At 43.8% G+C, this 20,108-nt stretch overlaps 1 protein-coding gene across 1 annotated transcript; it reads left to right on the top strand.

Moving 5' to 3' along the window:
• The first annotated feature begins 2,238 nt into the window (after positions 1-2,238).
• Positions 2,239-16,081, top strand: NRSN1 (neurensin 1). The gene is made up of 3 exons (XM_083449229.1): positions 2,239-2,456; positions 12,196-12,396; positions 13,904-16,081. Exons 2-3 carry the CDS (start codon positions 12,205-12,207, stop codon positions 14,300-14,302), a joined length of 591 nt encoding a protein of 196 aa, XP_083305355.1. The 5' UTR covers positions 2,239-2,456; positions 12,196-12,204; the 3' UTR covers positions 14,303-16,081.
• The last annotated feature ends 4,027 nt before the right edge of the window (positions 16,082-20,108 follow it).

The raw sequence follows: 20,108 nt of genomic DNA, 5'->3' as shown, positions 1-20,108 counted from the left end.
GTCTGTCAAGACTGGCCCGTACGGGCAGGGGTACCTTTACCTTTACCTATATAAGAAGAACCCAACACATCACTGGAAGTTGATTTTGTTTTAGAAAGCTCAGCCCATTAGTCTATCATGCTCAGTCTTGTCTACACTGATTAGCACTGGCTTTCTGTGGTTTCAGAGAGGGATCTTTCCCAGCACGACCAGGAAATGCCAGAGACTGAAACTGGGACCTTCTGAATGCAAATGGTACTCTTACCAATGACCTAGGGCTCCATCCTTTTTGCTTTTACTGTTAATAGTGGCCATGCATGGGAGGAGGAGATTAAGCAGAACTATGGGGGTTAATTCTTTATTTCCTTGCCACAGTCCCAATGAACAATTTTATTAGGAGGAAAGAGTCAATAAAGCAGCTAGACTTCAATACTTTATGCGCCAGGTCAAAACACTTTTTATTCACCCAGGCCTTTGGAGTTTAATTCTCTGAATATTTTTAGTGCAGTGGGTGGGTACGGTTGGATTTGCTCTTTTATGCAAATGATTGTATTACAGGTTGCTTTTATTCCTGTTATATATCCATTTTTAATCCTTGTTTTCGTATATCACTTTGAGTTCTTTCTTTTTTTAAAAAAATCAATTAAGAACACCAACATTTCCTCCAGCTACTGCTGGTGAGGATGCTGCCAGTGATAGCTTCTGTCTGCCTTTAGGAGGGTGATTTGTGGTGTTCCTCACTAGCAGGGCTTCACCAACAGTGGCAGAGCTCTCCCACTGGTGGAGTCTAGCAGAACTGGGTAAGGCTAGGTGGAAAGACACCTCCATTCCATGTAGATCCCCTTTAGGACAAAGATCAAGGGTTTGGATTTCTCAGTTGCTCTCCATACATCTACTAGAAAAAGCCAACAGTTGCCTTGAGCTAGTCATCAGCTGCTCTTGGGGGCCATTGATGGTTACCAGTTGCCAGGAAGCAGAGCAACCTGCTAGTTGTTAGATGCAGTATGCGGCCAGTAGGGTCATGTTTTCCTCTTTTCCTTTGCATCTTCAGTCTGAGCAACTGATCTCTGTAAGAACATCTAAGGGGGCTTGTCCCAGAGCCTGCTTTATAGATTACACCTTGAAGGCAGCTTCAGCTTACTTACCCCCCAAATTAGTAATACATGCTATGTACATATCTTCTTCTTCTTCTTCTTTCCAATCATGGTGATGGTAAGGATCACCTTTACTTTGGCAATGCATTGCCTATTATCCAAGTCCTGAATGGCTGGGGAGAGTGAAAGCAGGAAGTCCTTGGCTTATAGTATAGACTCTTTAAGATTCCAGATGTTGCATCTCACCGGAGACAAAAGAGAGGCCCTTGCCTGGTGTAGCAATTGCAACATGCTGTGCTCAGTGGTGCATGATTTTAAATTGTATTTTAAAGGGATGTTGTGGGGTTTAAATGAGAAGTATACCTGAAGGAGCATCTCCTCCCCCATCGTTCAGCCCAGACACTGAGGTCCAGCTCCGAGGCCTTCTGGCAGTTCCCTCACTGTGAGAAGTGAGGTTACAGGGAACCAGGCAGAGGGCCTTCTTGGTAGTGGCGCCTGCCCTGTGTCAAGGACCAGATGTTAAGGAAATAAACAACTATCTGACTTTTAAAAGACATCTGAAGGCAGCCCTGTGTAGGGAAGTATTTAATGTTTGATGTTTTATCGTGTTTTTAATATTCTGTTGGGAGCCGCCCAGAGTGGCTGGGGAAACCTAGTCAGATGGGTGGGGTACGAATAAATTATTATCATTATTATTATTAAGCATGCATGCCACCTTGGAGAAAAGGTGGGCTACTAACACAATGATTGATTAATAATAATAATAATAATAATAATAATAATAATAATGTCGAAGGGCCCCTATAACTCATGACGTCTGTGACTAATGGCTGGACGCCACAGCTGAATCTGTCCATCTGTCATGGCCACTTGTCATGGATGCTTTAGCTGAGATTCCTGCACTGCTGGGGGTTGGGCTAGATGACCCTTGGGATCCCTCCAAACTACGATTCTATGATTCTTATGCACGCGAACCAGAAGAGCGAGCAGCAGGCGGATCACCTCCCAGCGCCTTCCTAACGTGTTTATTCAGAATTAAGTCCTTTCGAATTCAACGGGGCTTCCTCCCTGCTAAATGGGGTTAGGATTGTCTAGCCGCAGTCCCGTCTTTCAAGCGAGGCCTGCAGACCGAAGGCAGCCGAGAGTCCTACTGAGCCGCTCGAGGAAGTGGCGGCGGCGGCGGCGGCTCCTCCTCCTGCGCAGCACCCGGCGGCTCTCAGTGCGCAGGCACGGGTCGCGCCGAGCTCGCCGGGTGTCCATAATACGTGGCGTCTGAGGCTGGAGCGACGCACAGGCGAGAGATGGGAGCCGCGCGAGAGATCTGCGGCTAACCCAGCTGCATTTGCTCGCCCGGCAAGGAAGGTGGAGGAGAAGGCGGATCAGGTAACCCGGAGCTTTCTTAGTTGCAGACTGCTCGTTCGCTCCCGCCGCTTTCTCTGGTTTGTTTGTTTTAACCCTGCGCGTTACTTTCAAATCAAAACACAGAAAAAGCGAGCTTCTGGAGCAGATCTGGGTCCGCAAGGAAGGCAGGGAGCGAATAATCCGTTTTTGCAAAGTGTGCGTGTGCGTTTGAGCGGGTGCTCGCTGCATGTTGCATACTCTGTCCTAGCAGTTTTACAGAAGGAGAGAGAAGGGCAGAAGCTCATCTCTGCGTTTAGGAGGAGCCATGTAGACACAGTGTTTGCAACTTGCGCGGCGAGTTTCCGTCCGGGGGAGAAATAACCCTCGCCCTTCGCTAGAAGGCTTTTTTGTTGTTTTTTAAACTTGCAGACTGCCCTTCCCCTCCCAAGGATTTGCTGATCTGGAGGAAGGCGTTGCGTTATGGTTGGGGCTCGAGGGTTAAAAGAGTCCCGAAATGGTTAGAAATGAAGGGTGCGCAGGGGGCATTGGAGGAAAGTGGGGTAAAGTGTCCTCTCCCGTTGTTGTTTACTTGGCAGGTAGAAAGGGGAAGGTTCTTAGAAACGTTTAATTAAAAAAAAAACCGTAGGAAATGAATGCACGAGTTTGCAGGCTGGAGAGTGCCTGGGACGCTGAAACTGTTGCTTGGCTCGTTTATTGACGTTCAGCACCTCGGAGAGCTCCCGCGCGGAAGCAGCGGGACGGCAGTGAAGGACACGAGCCGGCAAATGCCCCTGCTGGCCGGGCCTAGAGGCAGCTTTTGATTTATCTTGTGCCTTGTCTAAGAAATGTTCTCCAGCGACCTGATTGCACATTTTTAAACATTGTTTTAACTGATTTTCATATTTACTTTTTACATCGTGTGACCCTCCTTGAAACCTTAAGGTGCTATATACATAAAAAATATTAGTATTGGTATTAATTTGATTTCTAATTATTATTAAACCTAACACCCCATACTCTATTTCCTTCCTTCCTTCCTTCCTTCCTTCCTTCCTTCCTCTTATGCAATAGTTCATTGGCTCTCATGTTCCATGTATTTTAAGCCTGTAACATTGCACCCCCAGCTCCCCCCCCCCCATTTTTCAGTCCTGGTTCTGTGGGTCAGACCCCAAAGGAAACTGTTGCCTTCTATTATTAAAGTCTGCCAATCAAAGGTAAATCATTTTATTGACAATGAAGCTTACTGACTTTTCCTTTATTGCGTGTGTCTCTCAAAACATGGCTTGCGTTTATAATTTATTGGTAATCATCTTAGTAACTTGTCAAAGAAGTATTCAACAATGACTTGCCTACCCATTGGGGGGGACTTTTAAAGAGGATTTATAGGGCAGAGGCAGAGAGGAGGATATGAAATCCTATAGAGGATTTCCCACCCACCCCCCAATGGTTTGTTGGGGTGCTACTGTAAACAACAGATTGTTGCATAAGCTGATGGCAAAATGTTTGTGGCAGGTGTTAAGATGCCTTCACACAAAGAGTTAAGCATGTGGCTTCGAAAGACCTATGGCCCTCAGGCTAATTTCAGGTGGACTTCCAGATGCTGCAGGCCCACTGTTGCTCTCCGGACCACCCCTCTGGGAATTGCTTGAGGAAATGGGACGGAGCCAAAAAGATGGGGGGAGAATCCCTTTGCAAGTGATCTGCTCCAAGATGTGTTAATGGCAAGGGGGGAATGGATAGATAAATGGAGGAAAGCTTAAGAACACACACACATAGCTATGCAGTGCTACAAATGGCATCCCTCAGGTCATGCCCACCACTGGCATGCAGTTCCCTACAAATTACCTTTGAGCTTAAAGAGAAAGGGGGGGGGGCTTCCTCACCCTCGCCCTAAATGTCTCATTCAAATGGGTGGGTGACTACTTGACATTCATCAGGTCTTATCCAGATCCTGTTTGGAGAGATGCATGTGGTTCCTCAAGTGTTTCAGGGGATCCAGATGTTCTTCCTTGAAGAAGTGTAGGACAACTTGTAGGACACTGCATTTTCCCAGTGTAAAACACAGCATGCTGAGGGAAACGTGATCAGCACTGTTAGCACTTCCTCTGTGATAGTGACTGCTGTAGAGGACGTGGCAGCACAAATAAGCATCGGCATCAGAAGCGGTAGTCAGCCTTCAAGGCCTATCCAAATTCACCTTACTTTGTTAGATGTTGTTCTCTCCCTGTAACAGCAGAGTGCATAAGCACTCAAACTTGTGGAGACCTGCAAGGTTACTGTCGCCGCTGAATCAGCAACAATAATTCCCTGCCATTTTTGAAGCCATTTCCTGTGCTTTTAAGGATGCATGCTCCCCCTCTCCAGTGCAAAAAAAGGACAGCCTGCCAGTGCTGACTTTAAAAAAGAAAATCTCTGAAAAATATTCCCTCTCACTTGCTCTACTTGTATATTATCTTTGAAGGTAGCATTCTATGGATTATCTGTTTCATGTCAGTGAAGGTCATCTAGCCATTTGATAAGGGTAAAGGGGTGAATATGCCCTGGATTGTGGCATTAGGGTGACTGCTGTCCTCACAGAAGGCATGTGGGTTAACATAATTAAAGTCAATCTTACTTTTTAGCTTAAGAATGAGAAAGTAACAAGTTATTGCAATTTTCACATTATCTGTAAGTATAACAACAAACAATCAAGGACTGCTTGTATAAAATAGATTTTTCTAGTTTTTTTATAGCAACAGCATATAGATGAATTGTAATCACTCTGTGTGAGAAATATGCCGCATGCAAACTTCTGAACAGTAAAGAGTTCTCACAAAAAGACTCATATTAAGTTCAAAAACTAGAAACTTTTATACAGCTGCCTGGTCCACGGTTATCAATTCCCTCTTCTATTTTGTGGGAGTAAAAATTACTATAACAGAATCTTCTGTTTAGAAAGTTGTTCTTTGTACACAGATGTGCTCATTAAAAATCTGCTAAATTGTATGTAATGGTGGGCACAGCAATACTATACTTAGGAAGAAGGAGACTCTATGGTAGAGCAAGTGCCTCATCCATTGCCCTACTGGCTTACTAAGGCCAGGGTGAGAGGAAGGAGACAGGGTGTTTAGTTTTTCCTCCTGTTGACTTCAGTGGGAGTGAAATGTCTACCTTAGACCATGGGTCGGTGCAATTTTCATCTAATTTTGTGGGTGTGTTGTGGTTAATGAGTGGGCTTTGGATCCTGCAGATTCAAGGTCACTCCTGACATGCCTCCCTGGGAAACCACATTTGTGGCCCCTTACTGACCCCAGAACACCAGTGGCAGGCAGCTGCACCAGCAGAACTTCTCATGGGCATATTGGGGAAGGTTCCATCAGCATAGACCCTCCACACTTACACAGTTTCCTAAAGCCCCCCAACCAGACCACATTTAGCTATAGGATTGCAGTCAATATTCTCTTTTGAGTTGCAGCTCAAGCCACAGTTCCTTTGCATCTGCATCTGTTCTGCTTGCGGGGGGGAGGGTCATTTTATGAAAGACTGATGGGGACCAATAAATGATCTAAAAAGAGCTCTAATGTGTTCACATTTCCCTGGACTGACTGAGACAAGCATCACTATTTTTCTTCTGTTATGTTACTGGTTCACATTATACTGGTACATATTCTCAAGTTACTCATGAAAATATAATGGAATAGATTAAAGATTCATTCAGTACTTTTTGCAACCATGTTCTCAACATTTAATCTATCTATTCACAAATCTGATCACACCTGCAATGTGCTGCTGGAGTGTAATAATGCTCAAAATCCACGCAAGGCAGCCTTTGCCATGGCAACAGAAGTTGCTAAGGGATTACCTACCAGGCAGCTGCATGTTCCAAAGATCTGATTGTACATTTTCTTTGTTTCTTGATGATCTCACTCATTAGCTATTCTGCTGTGAAAAGTTTCAGTGTCAGCTACAACTTGCCAGATAAGTTAAATCTTATAACTAAAGGGCCAGTGTAACTTACCTTCCTTAGACAACCTTAGAGATTTGTATTTTATCCAACAATCAATTAGATGCAAGCAAATAATACATCATATATCAACATTTATTTTGTAAAAATAGAAGTCTTCCAATGCCTTCTTTCTCCATCGTAAGTGTGGGTTATTTTTGCTCTGCTTCATCCTTTCAGCTAACATACATTTGTGATAACAGTCTCTGCTGTTTTGTGCCCAGAGCATAAGAGAAACAAGTTTCATAAGTGATGCCATCCATGGGTCTCTAAGATCCCACACAACTCAATTCTATGGGAAAGCTTGCATAGTTGACATTAAATTTTGGGGAGAGGGGGCTTGCTGAAAACAGCCCTCCCCCACTTGGTCCCCTCCTGGTGTTGAACTACAACTCTCATAATCCCTGAACATTGGCCATGCTGGCCAGGGCAGATGAGAGTTGGGGTCTAACAACATCTGGAGGGCATCATGTTGGGGAAGGCTGATTTAAGGGATGAAAGAAACCATTCACAGGGATTTTGCTGGTAATTCTGTTTTCCCAGTCCCAGCCAAAGTGTTTTTGCATAAAATCCTCTTGCAGTTCAAACTTCAGCTAGTCCCTTGGTCCATTGCTTTGTAAACATTCTACGTTGGCCTGGCCACAAACAGGAGCAGGCAGGTTGCAGTACCTCGGATAGCTCCAATTGGAGTTCACCACATCTGGAGTTCAACTGAAGCCTTCTGTCCTCCTTGGGACAGACTACACCTGCAAGGTTCAGCCCCACATACCTGAAGAGCACCGAGTACTAGGGCAAAACTATACTGTATATCACAGTAAATGCTTCACTGGCAATCAGGCATGTGGTTTTTAACAGTAAAGTCAGGGTGTGTGCACAATTCTTCTCAAGATCACAACACACAGGGAAGGAAGGTTTTACCCTTCTCTCCCCACCCATGATTCTGATTAAAAATGCTGGGGTTATTGACAGGTAAGGAAGGTTACCACTGGTGCCAGTGAGAGTCTTTTCCTTGTCATTAATTGTAGCGTGGGAGGTGATTTTCACTGGGATCACAGCTGGGGACAGAAGGCTTGCCTCTAACTTCCCTGTGTGCTGCAGTCCCGATTAATATTGAGATCCCACACACCTGCTATTAAATAAACAAAAACTGCTAACGTGATTGCCGGTCGTGCATGTAGTATCACTTAAAGTGGTAGCTTTCTGGCTGGGAGCTCAGTTCTTTCTTGCCTGTCATTCAGCACCTGCCTTGTGTGCTGCCTGCCTTGGCAAGCAGTCACTTGTCAGCTGCAGTGCCTGATGTAAATGGTGCTAGTCTTTCAGTGGGTTCTGTCTCTAGAAATTCCAGTTTGGGAGTGGGGCTCAAGGGACTCAGTGTACGGGTCGGAGCCTTGGTTCAACACCTGTGGGGCTTGTGTTCTTGATCAAGCTGCATTCTCCTCCTCCTCCGAGTCTTGACTGCTGTGTAAAGTCAAGATGGTGGCACTTTCTGTTTAATCATGCTGCGCATGTGCTTTTTCTTGTGGCTGCACTGCATCATGGAATTGTAGTGTTAAAGCCATAAACCCTTACAGCCTCCAGTGTAGTAAGGGCAATATGCAGGCTTTTGGGTGCATGACCTGGTAAACTAGGAAATGCACATGCAAAAAGATGTTGACACACATGGATTTCAGCAGTGGGTGCGGATCCCACAACTGGGGCAACATGCATAGTTTCTGACATGCAGTTGAGGCTGGTTAGGCAGAGGCCAGTAATGGACACTGCTGCTGACCTAAAAACCAAGAGACTTTCCCACCCTTTTTAGTGAGCAACTATTGGAGGCAGTGAAGGCAAGGTATGGTTCACACAGCTGGCACACTACTGCATGAGCCCTACTGCTCTCCACCTATTCATCCACAGCTGGTGAATGCGTAGGAGTGCCCCACATAGATATGGGCTGATGATGTCACCTGCCTGTGGTTCGTTCTGCTTGTCATTCACAAGCAGAGGGTGTGAGTCACCCCAAGGCTTGGCTGCCTCTAATAAATGCCCACCAGTGAGGATGTGGGCCACTGTTCAGCGGTGATTTTCATCAATTGCTTTCTGACTCATGGCTGCCACTTCAAGCATTAGACTGGGAATACATGCAATGCCAAACAGATGTGTGTTGCTGTATTCTTTGACAGCATTAGCATCTGTTTGGGAAGAGGGGGGAACAGGAAATAGAATAAACTAGCCAAAACAAAACAGAAAGGCAACAAGTAAAGGAAGGACAAGAGAATGGATGGAAGAAAAAAGGAGGGCAATGTGACCTTCTCAATTAATTAACTAATTGCAAGGATGTTCCAATTGGCCTTCAGAGTGATGAGACAGTGATGGATATCTTTACAATCAGAAGACTTATAACTGGTGCAGCTGTGGTTGCATTCTGACTGGGTTGGTTTTTGTTACATTTCCTGTTAGCTGTCATTTACAATTACTATTGTAAATTAGAGCTGTGAGCCAAAGAAGTGATGTACACTTGGGTGAGGAGCATATTGAGCCATTAAGAGCTTCACCAGCTGTTTCTGCTGTGGTAGGCCGCATGGTTGAAGAGACAAACATTGGTTTGGATAACATGTGGCTTATCTCTTCAGCAGGGAAGACTGCTGTGGCAGAAACCGCCAGCATAGCTGGCAAATTCTACTCTCTACAACGCAACACTTCTTCAGATTGTAGCTAGAGTCAGTTGACACTGAAAAAGTGGCTTCATGCTGCCCATTGTTGTTGCTGTTTTCATCATCAGTTCTTATAGACTGAAACAAATTAAAAAGCCCAAGGAAACAAAGACTTCACCATGATGGGGGGCTATGTTCTGCCTACATGAAGCATGGAGTCAGTGCCATGTCTCCACGGTCAGAGGTAGTAATACTTCTGAATAGCAGTTGCTGGAAACTGATGAGAGTTGGACTCCTACAACATCTGGAAGCCACAGCTTCCCCACTCCTCTCTTAGATGATGCCTAATTTCCCATGTTTGCACCTTCTAATGGGAACATCCACAGTGCATCTCCTCACAGTATTGGGCCACAAATGGTGTAACATTGCTATTCATGTCATCCTTTAAGTCAGGCATGGAGAAACCAAGTGATGCTGAACTGCTATCATACCTATCCATTGTGCACATGAAATTATCATGCTTAAAATAAAAAATAGCTGTTTGTCTCCCTGGTATACCAACTGCTACATTCTTTTGGGGTTCCAAGGTATTGGAATCCCTTGAGTGCCCATGACAAAGAAATAGCAATGTGTGTTTTACAGCAGGAAAACAAACTTTCATAAAGAATTGACATTCCTCAACCAGTAGGAGAAATACCACACAGCAGGCAGCCAACATAGTACGTAATGTACTTTAACCTGAAACCTTGAAAGAATTTAATCCGAGGGATTTGAGGATTGTTGTCATAGTGATGGAAGTAGCAGCAGCAGTCAGCCTGTGCCCACTTCTGTGACTTCTGTCTGATTTCTGTATCATTTAAATAGGTTGACACTCTTCTCCATCATAGGTAATGTATGCAGAGCTGCTGTTCTGCATCTGGCTGCTAGAATGAATGACTTGACAGGAAAAGGACATGAAACCTTATCCACTATAAGAAATTAAATTTAGAAACAGGAGTTGTGGAGAAGAAATCTTGCTTTAGATCAAAGTGTCTCAATGAGTTTCATAAAAGGAAATCACACGCTATTTTTAGGATGCCAGGTAAATTTATTCAGTGCTGATCTTACTCACACTTTCTGATTCATATAATCCTACTAAATGCATCACAGGGAGAAAAGTCAAGCTCTGAAGCAGAAGCTTCTGGCTGGCACTCAGCCATTGCTAATGGTGTAGTATATTATAACAGCTGTATTGCGCTGCAACTACAATAATTTCCGCAGTGTTGCTTCTGAGTTCTGCATGGATTAACATAAGTAGCTTTTTTTAAAAAAACAGAATATTTTATTTTAGTTATTGGTAGGCAAGTTAGTTCAACCTTTTAAGGACTATTCAGTGCTACTGATTATTGGCAACAGGTATAATAAATTGTAATGTTAAGCAAATGCCTATTTCATAGGGCTGGTCATTTCTCATGGGGCACTGCTGCTGTAGCATGAGTCCATGATCAAAGGCAGTAAGCTAGCCAATTCAAAATCTTTCTGGGCAGGGGCTGTGAGCAGAGCCAGCGAGGGATGTCAAGCTCTTTACAAAGGTGAGAAATTATGAACATTAGTCTGACTCAGACCAAAGCTTAGTAATGTCTCCTCTGCTCACTTCCCAAGACATTAGGCAGAGATCCTTCCCAGTCTTAATATCCGATTAGCCAGAGACCTCCACAAATCATACACACTGCTTCTGAGCTACAGCCTTACCCTTTAAGAGTACATTCAAGAGACAGGGTGGTCCCACCCTAGGGGAATCAACTAGGGTGGGGACTGCAGACTGAGGGTCAGACAGACATGATGTGGACCTTGGCAAAAGGCGCTTAGCCATAAAAAAAAATCTGTGCTCACTGTGTTACATTTAACTGCCCTTAAATCATGCATTGGCTCATCCATGTATGGCAATAGTGTCATTGGTGTGTCTGTTCGGATTAATGATCACTAGTAGGCTAACTTCACCTGAAAGCTGGCCAATGCACTTGCATGCTTTGAATACTTATACAGGCAAGTGTTTACTCACGTTCTGCATCACATCCATGGTGAAAGAAAGGCAGGCTATAAATCCTGTCTTCAGATTACAGCTACCGTGGGAAGGGCAGTGTTACCACATGTCTGTTTTTGCATCCTGATTTACTATGAACTCACTTAGATTTCTCCATACCACTACAAACCTTTTTTTTAAAAAATGTTTTGATAGGTGCCATGCTAGGTATCATGGCAAGCTATCCCTGTTAAATGAAACCCTTTGTGGCTAGCCAAACTCCTCAGAGATTTACTTTTTTCTGAGTTGTTGAAGGCAACAGGGATGGGTGGAAATATTAGGATGGTGTGTAAACAGATTGCCACTGGTCCTGCTTCCTGTCCAGTCCTCCCAGCATTGCACACTGGCTTTGCAAAGGACTCTGCTGTGCCAGCCCATCATCCAGGTTGTGTCTGGCCCCCAACATAATGCCACCTCTTGCTGAAGTGGGAAGATCCAGTACTGAACATAGGGCCCACCTAATATTGAGTCAGATCATTGTTCTATCTAGCCCAGAATTGTTGCTCGACCCAAGAGTCTCCAGCAATAGCATTACCCAGCTTTCCCACCTGAAATCCTTTCAACTGTAGCTCACAGCAACTGAACCTGATCTTTTTTATTGGAGATCTATCATTGATCTGTGAATCCTCTTTGCGGGAGCAATTGTATATATGGCGGACCCATTACCAAACTTTTCTGGGGTTTTTTAACAGCACACTTTCAGCCACCTGGCCATTCCTGCTTTCTCTTAATGCATTTCCATGGTATATGAGAGGACACCCCCTTATCCTTTGAGTCTCTGTGCAGCAATTGGTCAACCTAAACTAATCCCAGCCTTTTCTATGGTTGTGCTCTCCACTGTCAATGCATTCTGAGCATCTCCAAGGGGAGATGGATAGTTTTAACCCGAGGTGCCTGGTTTTGTACTGACGCTTTCATTGTGAAATGTTAAGGGGAAAACTACTATGATCAGGACCCCTGAAGGGTCTGATCGTACAATTGCCTGGAGGGTTTTCTTCATGGGATATCTTCCCTATCAAAATGTCACCTCTATTTTTACTTTGCTTTCCTGCGAGCTGTGCCATGCCTCTGTGGTACTCCATTGTCTGACCTTTTTCATTGCAGGGGAGAAGGATGAGTGCTTATGCTGACATCTGTGCATCCAAGCAGGCGCAGCAGGGTACCCCGGAAGGAGGTTACCAGCGCTATGGAGTTCGCTCTTACCTGCATCAGTTTTATGAGGACTGCACAGCATCCATTTGGGAGTATGATGAAGATTTTCAGATCCAGAGGTCACCAAGCAGGTGGAGCTCTGCATTCTGGAAGGTAACAGCTATCCAGTATTTCTCCTGCAGCAGGTCTGCATCAACTATGACCTGAAAAGCCAGGCGGAGCCTCATCAAACATGCTTTGTGGCCTTCCAGGTGCCAGATGTTTTTGCAGTTCCAGGCAGGCAGCAAACAAGAACATTTTCTGAGCCCCTGATTGGCTGCATTTGCCCTAGTGGCAGAGCTGCATTGTAGTGTCAGTATATTGTAAGGAGGGAGAGTCCTCTGGAGTGTTAAAATTGTGGAAACAAAGAGACCATATTTTCACGGACCAAAAGCAGGTCCAGATTTTCAGAATTAATTGATCCAAATTCAGCTTTTTATCTCTTCAGACTATTAAAATAATAATAATAATGAGTGCCATTTTTTTTTAAAAAAAAAGGAAGGATGTGCATCGTTAACATATTACTATTAAAGGCAATCAAACCATTCTATCAGGTTCCATTCCCTCCCATATTACATAGCTACATTCAGAATGAGTTCAATTCAGAATCACAGAGCTGGGAGGGACCATGGAGGTCATCTAATCCAGCCCCCTGCAATGCAGGAACCATTTTGCCCAAGAAGGAGCTCGAACCCAAGACCTTGAGCTTAAGAGTCTCATGCTCTACTAAGACACTTTTTTCCAAGTTCATACACACATATGCCCCGCACCCCAAGAAACTTAATTTGAATTTATTGGCACTCTTCTATTTTAATTTTTAAAAGGTAAGATTATTCTGAGTGTGCCTTGTGCTCAGATACTGATGATGTTGCCAGAGCTTAGGTATCTGTCACTATGCTCTGGGTTGCGGCCTTCATGCATAAATAAATCTTGTATTATTCATCCATGTAACAAGTTATGGCATAGATTATTCCCCATTTTACAGAACTGAGAACTCAACAGATCCACATTTGGAGGAATTTGACTACTGGTGCTCCAAATTCAAAAATTCACTTAGGCTTGCTTCACACTTAAGATGATGAAAATATTAGAAAGATTTATGGGCCTCAGCAAGTCTCCCCTATAATATCTGGGTAGGGGAAAATTAATGCCACAAGAACAAAGATGAGTGGGTCAAATGTCTGCCATTTTGAAGCTTCCCTATTTGGTAAATTCTGGGGTCGCAGGAGACTGGTGACTGCCTTTTCCCTTGAAATGTCCATTTCCTCTCCCAAAATTGTGTTTCAGATCCCATTTTTCAGGAACCCACATATTTATAAGCCTACAGATTTATTTATGGACATGAACACTTCCCATTTCTGCCCACATCCCTGCTGAATTACCATTGTCTGTGTATCCATTGACTGCTTGCGGATGCAGTTAAGGTTGTGAAAATCATCTGTCGACTCAAATTCTACATGACAGAAGCCTCCAGGGGCTCACAATGGCACTGCACGTTTCATTGGTGTGATGGCAGATGTCAGTGACATGTCACGTAGATTTAATAGCTAAGACTGAAAACAATAAAGCAAAAAACTGCCGTCGCGGCTTTGCTGATTTCTGAATCTTCTTTGTCTTCTAGGTCGGACTCATCTCAGGGACGGTGTTTATGCTGACAGGGATCATCGTTCTCGTCGTAGGTTTTCTTGTGCCACCCAAAATTGAAGCCCTGGGAGTAGAAGATTTTGTGGTGGTGGATACACGTGCAGTGCAGTTCAACAGAGCCCTTGACATATGCAAGTTGGCTGGAGCAATATTGTTCTGCATCGGAGGAACCACAATGGCGGCCTGCTTGCTGATGTCTGCGTTCGCTAAAAGCTACTCCAAAGAAGAAAGGTACCTGCAGCAGAAATTTAAAGAGAGAATTGCAGACATCAGAGCCCATGCACACCCCATCACCAAAGCCCCGGCGCCTGGAGAATCCAAGATACCCGTCACGTTGTCCAAAGTTCAAAATGTCCAGCCGTTATCTGAAACCTGATGTTTGTTTTCTCTTTCCAAACATACCCATCTTGTGAATTTGAAAAGGTCAGCTTTGGCCTGTGTATGAATCTGTGTTTCCCATGCAGTGTAACTGCACTCTGCAGCCAGTGGGGAAAGGAGCAGATTGGGAAGGAGGTAGAAATGGCTTGAAGGGGATGGTTCAGCCATCAGTGGCTTGAACAAAGCATTAATGTATGAGTTGTTCTCTTATTTTTAATAGTTGCATTGAACCCTTGCAAAGCACCATTTGATTGCCCTTCCCTTTAAATTTGTCACCCATTTCGTGCTGCTTCCAGTTAACTGACATGTTCATACCTGTTTTATTGTGGACGGCTTCAAGTTATGTTCTCTTGGCTCTATAGCCAAAGTCCAACAAAACGATATCCGTGCACGTTGGAGAGAACCATCATGCAGACAATGGGAGCAGCTTTCTCATTTCCACCACGTGTGCTTGTACCACTGGGGAAGAAAGTTGTCTTGCAGACCAAAAGGCAGCTTTTCTCTTCAGCAGCATGAGTTGCTGTGGTGGGAACATAATGGGAACCTGTCAATGCCCTCACCTGATCATTCGTTTGTTTTTAAATAGAAATGACAGATCATTAATGTGATATTCCATATTTTCCCAGTCCTGTTCTAGAAGAGTTATAATAAGCCCTTCTTTGTAAAGAAATCCATCCACTACTGTCATCTGAAGAGCAGCCTTTAGAGTCTACCAGTGAAATCCTATGCACGTTTACTAAGATGGAGGTTCCACTGAGTAGGACTTTTTCCCATGTAAGTGTCTACCAAATTGCAGTCACTAGAATTCCATGCATTCTTGTAGCAACCTGCATGGCAGAAGGTATGGTTCCCTAACCATCAGAAGAGGCACTTCTCAGTATTATGATTGAAAAATATCCTGTTGTGAGCTGAGCCCCAAATTTAACGCCTTCTGTTTCTGGGAAGTGCAATTTTGAAAGCTGTCATTTATTAAAAAGAAGAAGAAAACTTTTGTGTGGAAGTGTATACCAAGTTAACCCACCTGCAGGTCTGGTCTCAAGTTTTCAGTAGGAAAAGAAATGTAACTGAGGCTGTTTTTCCGTACAGCGTGTGCATTTCACATTGGTACGAGATAAGAACAGTAAAAGCCCAGTTCTGTGCTTCATGCACTGTGCACTGTGTTGTGTACACAGAGCTCTTGAAGTGTACACAGAGCTCCTGGGCACATAAAGAAGGACCTTTTACATCAATGGTAGGAGCAAATGTACACACACAAAGGAATACATGTGTAGATCTGCTCCCTTTGTTGAAAAGGGCATCAAAGCCCCTATGCCTGCAGCAAATTTCTGGCCTGGGGAAGCCACGGGACAAGTTCCTCCATGTTGTTGCCTAACTTCCATGAATTCCAATAGGATTTGTGCAGGAACATTTCCTGGTGAATCATGCATATTTTTTAAAGCTAAGAGATTCTTCATTCCTTAAATCTGATTGCCTGAAAGAAACTATTAAATGTGATGCTTCTATTTTTCTAGATAATAGAAAGAGCTTATCCTTAATCATAGTACAGTTGTGTTGACGCTTACCTACAGATTTGTCCTTTCCACTAAAGATATAAATCATCTTTGTCTCTCTCTGTCTGTCTCTCTTGCTATAAAATTCTCTTCCTTTTATTCTATGGATCTAAAACAAGACTATGTAAAGAGATGTGACCTTTATATTCTTTGAAAATATGTGCCCACCTTATAGTTCTGTCTATTTTTTTCAATGGATTAAATAAAATAAAATTATGAAGAACTGGTGCTGTTGATGGGAAATGTTTCCTTTCAAAATATCAAGTGGGCATAAGGAGCTGGATAGCCCAGCACAGAGATGACCTCCCATCAGCCTTGGTCAGCATAGGCAATGGTCAGGGAGAGAGAACTCACAACATAGCACTGGCAGTGTAATCACATTCCTGGAACAAGGGTTCATGACCCTTTTGCCAACCAGCCAAACAGAGGGGCCAGGAAGTGCAACAAAGGCTGGCAGACACAGACACTTTCCTTTAACCCTGCCATAGGCCTTACGTTTAAAAAATGTTTTCATTTACAAGTTGCATCTATGGCAAAGTTATGTGAAGTAGTTGTTTGGGCAGCAGATGATGTCAAGGGCATCATGTTCCTACCTTCAGTGTAGGTATATATATATATATCTAAAATCAGCTCCTGTCGGGAGTGGTGTGTGCAATTTCACCCTCTTTCTTTTGCAACAGATGCATGAAGACATCTGGGATTAGAAAGGTTTCTACATCAAATGGAAGCACATCTCTTCCCTCTCTAGTTAGATGCAGCCCCTGAGATCATGGGCAACACCATCCCACGATATCTCCAAGGACTTACTTCTCTCTTCTCTCAGCCTCTTAAGTCATTTAGCAGTTATACTCACCCTGCTATCATGTAATGCGTGAGGTCCAGAGGGTGGTAACATGAGAACAGGCCTTCTCTGTAGTGGCTCCCCATTAGTGGAATGCTCTCACCAAGGAGGTTTGCCTGGTGCCTTCATTATGTATTTTTTAAGTATCAGGGAAAAGCGTTCCTCTTCAACCAGGCCTTTGGCTCTTATGATGAAGGGAGATATATAAATCAAATCAATAAACAAAATAATGCAAGGATGAGGAACCTGTGGTCTGCCAAATGTTGACAAACTGCATCATTTATCATCTCTAATCTTGGCCATGGTTTCTGTGGCTGATGAGACGTGAAGCAAGTCCAACAACACGTGGAGGCGCAAAGGTCCCCATAACTGGTTTAAAACATGAACTAGAAGTTAAAATTTCAATTGTACCATGAATTCCATGGGAGGCCTTGCATTTGTCTCACCATATTAATTCCCCATCCGCATTAGCAGGCTAATTATGCTTGTCAATCCTTATAGGGCCGTTGTAAGAGTTACTGAAATAATATGAGTGAAGCGCTTAGAGAAAGCATTCTATAAACTCTTGTCATTCTTCTACAGTTGCAGGTGAAACTCAGAAAATTAGAATATTGTGGGAAAGTTCATTTATTTCAGTAATACAACTTAAAAGGTGAAACTTATATATGAGATAGACTCATGACATGCAAAGTGAGATATGTCAAGCCTTTATTTGTTATAATTGTGATGTTTATGGCATACAGCTGATGAAAACACCAAATTAACAATCTCAGAAAATTAGAATATTAAATGAAATCAGCAAAACAAGGACTGCAAATAGAGCAATATTGGACCTCTGAGAAGTAGAAGCATGCACATCTACTAGGTACTTGGTTTGGGCCTCTTTTGCATCAATTACTGCCTCAATGCGGCGTGGCATGGATGCTATCAGCTTGTGGCACTGCTGAGGTGTTATGGAAGACCAGGAAGCTTCAATAGCAGCCTTCAGCTCTTCTACATTGCTCGGTCTCATGTCTCTCATCTTTCTCTTGGCAATGCCCCATAGATTCTCTATGGGGTTCAGGTCAGGTGGGTTTGCTGACCAATCAAGCACAGTAATCCCATGGGCATTGAACCAGGTTTTGATACTTTTGGCAGTGTAGGCAGGTGACAAAGTCCTATTGGAAAATGAAATCAGCATCCCCATAAAGCTCGTCTGCGAAAGGAAGCATGAAGTGCTCCAAAATCTCCTGGTAGACCCTGGACTAAATGAAGCACAGTGGACCAACACCAGCTGATGACATGGCTCCCCAAATCTCTTTTCTGATGAGAGCAGCTTTTGCATCTCACTTGGAAACGAAGGACCCAGAATCTGGAGGAAGAATGGCGAGGCACACAATGCCAGGTGCTTGAAGTCCAGTGTGAAGTTTCCAGTCTGTGTTGATTTGGGAAGCCATGTCATCAGCTGGTGAGATTGTTAATTTGGGGTTTTCATCAGATGTACACCATAAACATCACAATTGTAACAAATAAAGGCTTGACATATCTCGCTTTGCATGTCATGAGTCTATCTCATATATTAGTTTCACCTTTTAAGTTGAATTACTGAAATAAATGAACTTTTCCACAATATTCTAATTTTTCGAGTTTCACCTGTGCATGCATTTATAGCCACAGTGCCAAATCTTAATGAAAGGACTTTGGTCTTGCTCTTTTCATGTCAGTAGAAACCTTGTTTACTGCAGTTTTCTTTCACTGCCATCAAGCTAGCAGTGTGTGGGCAGCAGCAAGGCAGAGCACAATGACCTTTTCCAATGTGATGTTTAATTAAAGATTGTGAGGAGCAGACTTGTGACATTTTGAGTATTACAGTGTGGCTTGCTGAAGGACATTTAAAATGATGGCTGCAATATCCACTAGTCTCCTTCCATCTCCCCCACTTCCCTTTTGATAACATCATTTCTGAAATCAGATTGAAAATCTAATTTACACCCCTTTCTAGAAAAATAAGGCAAGAGGATATATCTCAAAAATTATTGCTCAGAAAAAAGAGAGGCCCAGACATTATCTTGCAGTGACCTTGTTCAGGATGAGAAACACTCTCGAGAATTGGAAACTTGCAGTCACTAGTTAATAGAAATACTAATGCTGAGGCAATATCTCTCTGAAGAGCAGTTGCTGAAAATCACAGGTGAGGAGAGGGTCGTTGCACTTGTGTCCTTTTCATGGGCTTCCCATGGGCATCTGGTTTGCCCCTGTGAGAAAAGGATGCAGGATTAAATGGGCCGTTGGCTTGATCCAGCAGCCTCTTGTTATGTTCTCATGAGGCACGATCAGCTTTTGACATTCAGTGGTATACACACTTGTGTGAAGGCCTGTAGCTCAGTTGTAGAGCAACTGGTTTGCATGCAGAATATCCCCATTTCAACCCCTGGCACCTCCTGGAAAGGATACCTGCTTCTAACCCTTGAGAGCTACTCCTGTAGGTAAGGTAAAGGCTAAAGGACCCCTGGATGGCTAAGTCCAGTCAAAGGCAACTATGGGGTTGCAGCATTCATCTTGTTTCAGGCTGAGGGAGCCGGCGTTTGTTCACAGACAGCTTTCCGGGTCAGGTGGCCAGCATGACTAAACCGCTACTGGCGCAACGGAACACCATGACTGAAGCCAGAGCGCACGGAAATGCTGTTTACCTTCCCACCACAGCGGTAACTGTTTATCTACTTGCACTTTTTGGCGTGCTTTCGAACTGTGAGGTTGGCAGAAGTTGGGACAGAGCAACAGGAGCTCACCCTGTCACGCGGATTCGAACCGCCAACCTTCCAGTCAGCAAGCCCAAGAGGCTCAGTGGTTTAGACCACAGCACTACTGCATCCCTAGTTACCTTTTTGTTACTCCCATACAGTGTATTGAGTCCCCACAAAAGATGATACCGAGCTGGCTGGACCAATGGTCAGTAAAAGGTCGATTCCTGTGTTCCCCTGAAAGAACCCTGACTCTCGTTGGGAACAGATGGGAAACAGAGGCGACTTTTGATCACTGGGGTTAACTGATTATGAAGAGTGTCTTCAGTTTTTAATCTAAACTTATTTTAGTTTGTTTCAGAGGGATATTTTATATAAGTTTTAATCATATTGCTGCCTATCACAGCAAAGCAGGGGAAGCATCTGGTCCTCATCTGACCCTTTGTCAAACATAACACAACTAAAATAGGGTTCATACTATTTTACTTTAAGAGTGTCGCTTAACACTCTGAATTATTCCCACCTTTCTAATGTCCTGAGCATGCAGACTGCAAGTGATCTCATCACCAGTCTCTAAAGCTGAAAGGTGGATAGAGGGCAAGAAGAAGAAGAAGCTTGGGGGGAAGTAAATATGTTGAACCACAGAAGAGAAGGAAAATGGCCTTGAGAATGGATTGGGAAGTAAGGGGAGGC

The sequence above is a fragment of the Podarcis tiliguerta genome, assembly GCF_965153285.1.
Source record: "Podarcis tiliguerta genome assembly, chromosome: 7".
Taxonomy (NCBI): Eukaryota; Metazoa; Chordata; class Lepidosauria; order Squamata; family Lacertidae; genus Podarcis; species Podarcis tiliguerta.
Note: the sequence above shows the minus strand (reverse complement) of the source record. Positions and strands in the feature narration are given on the sequence as shown.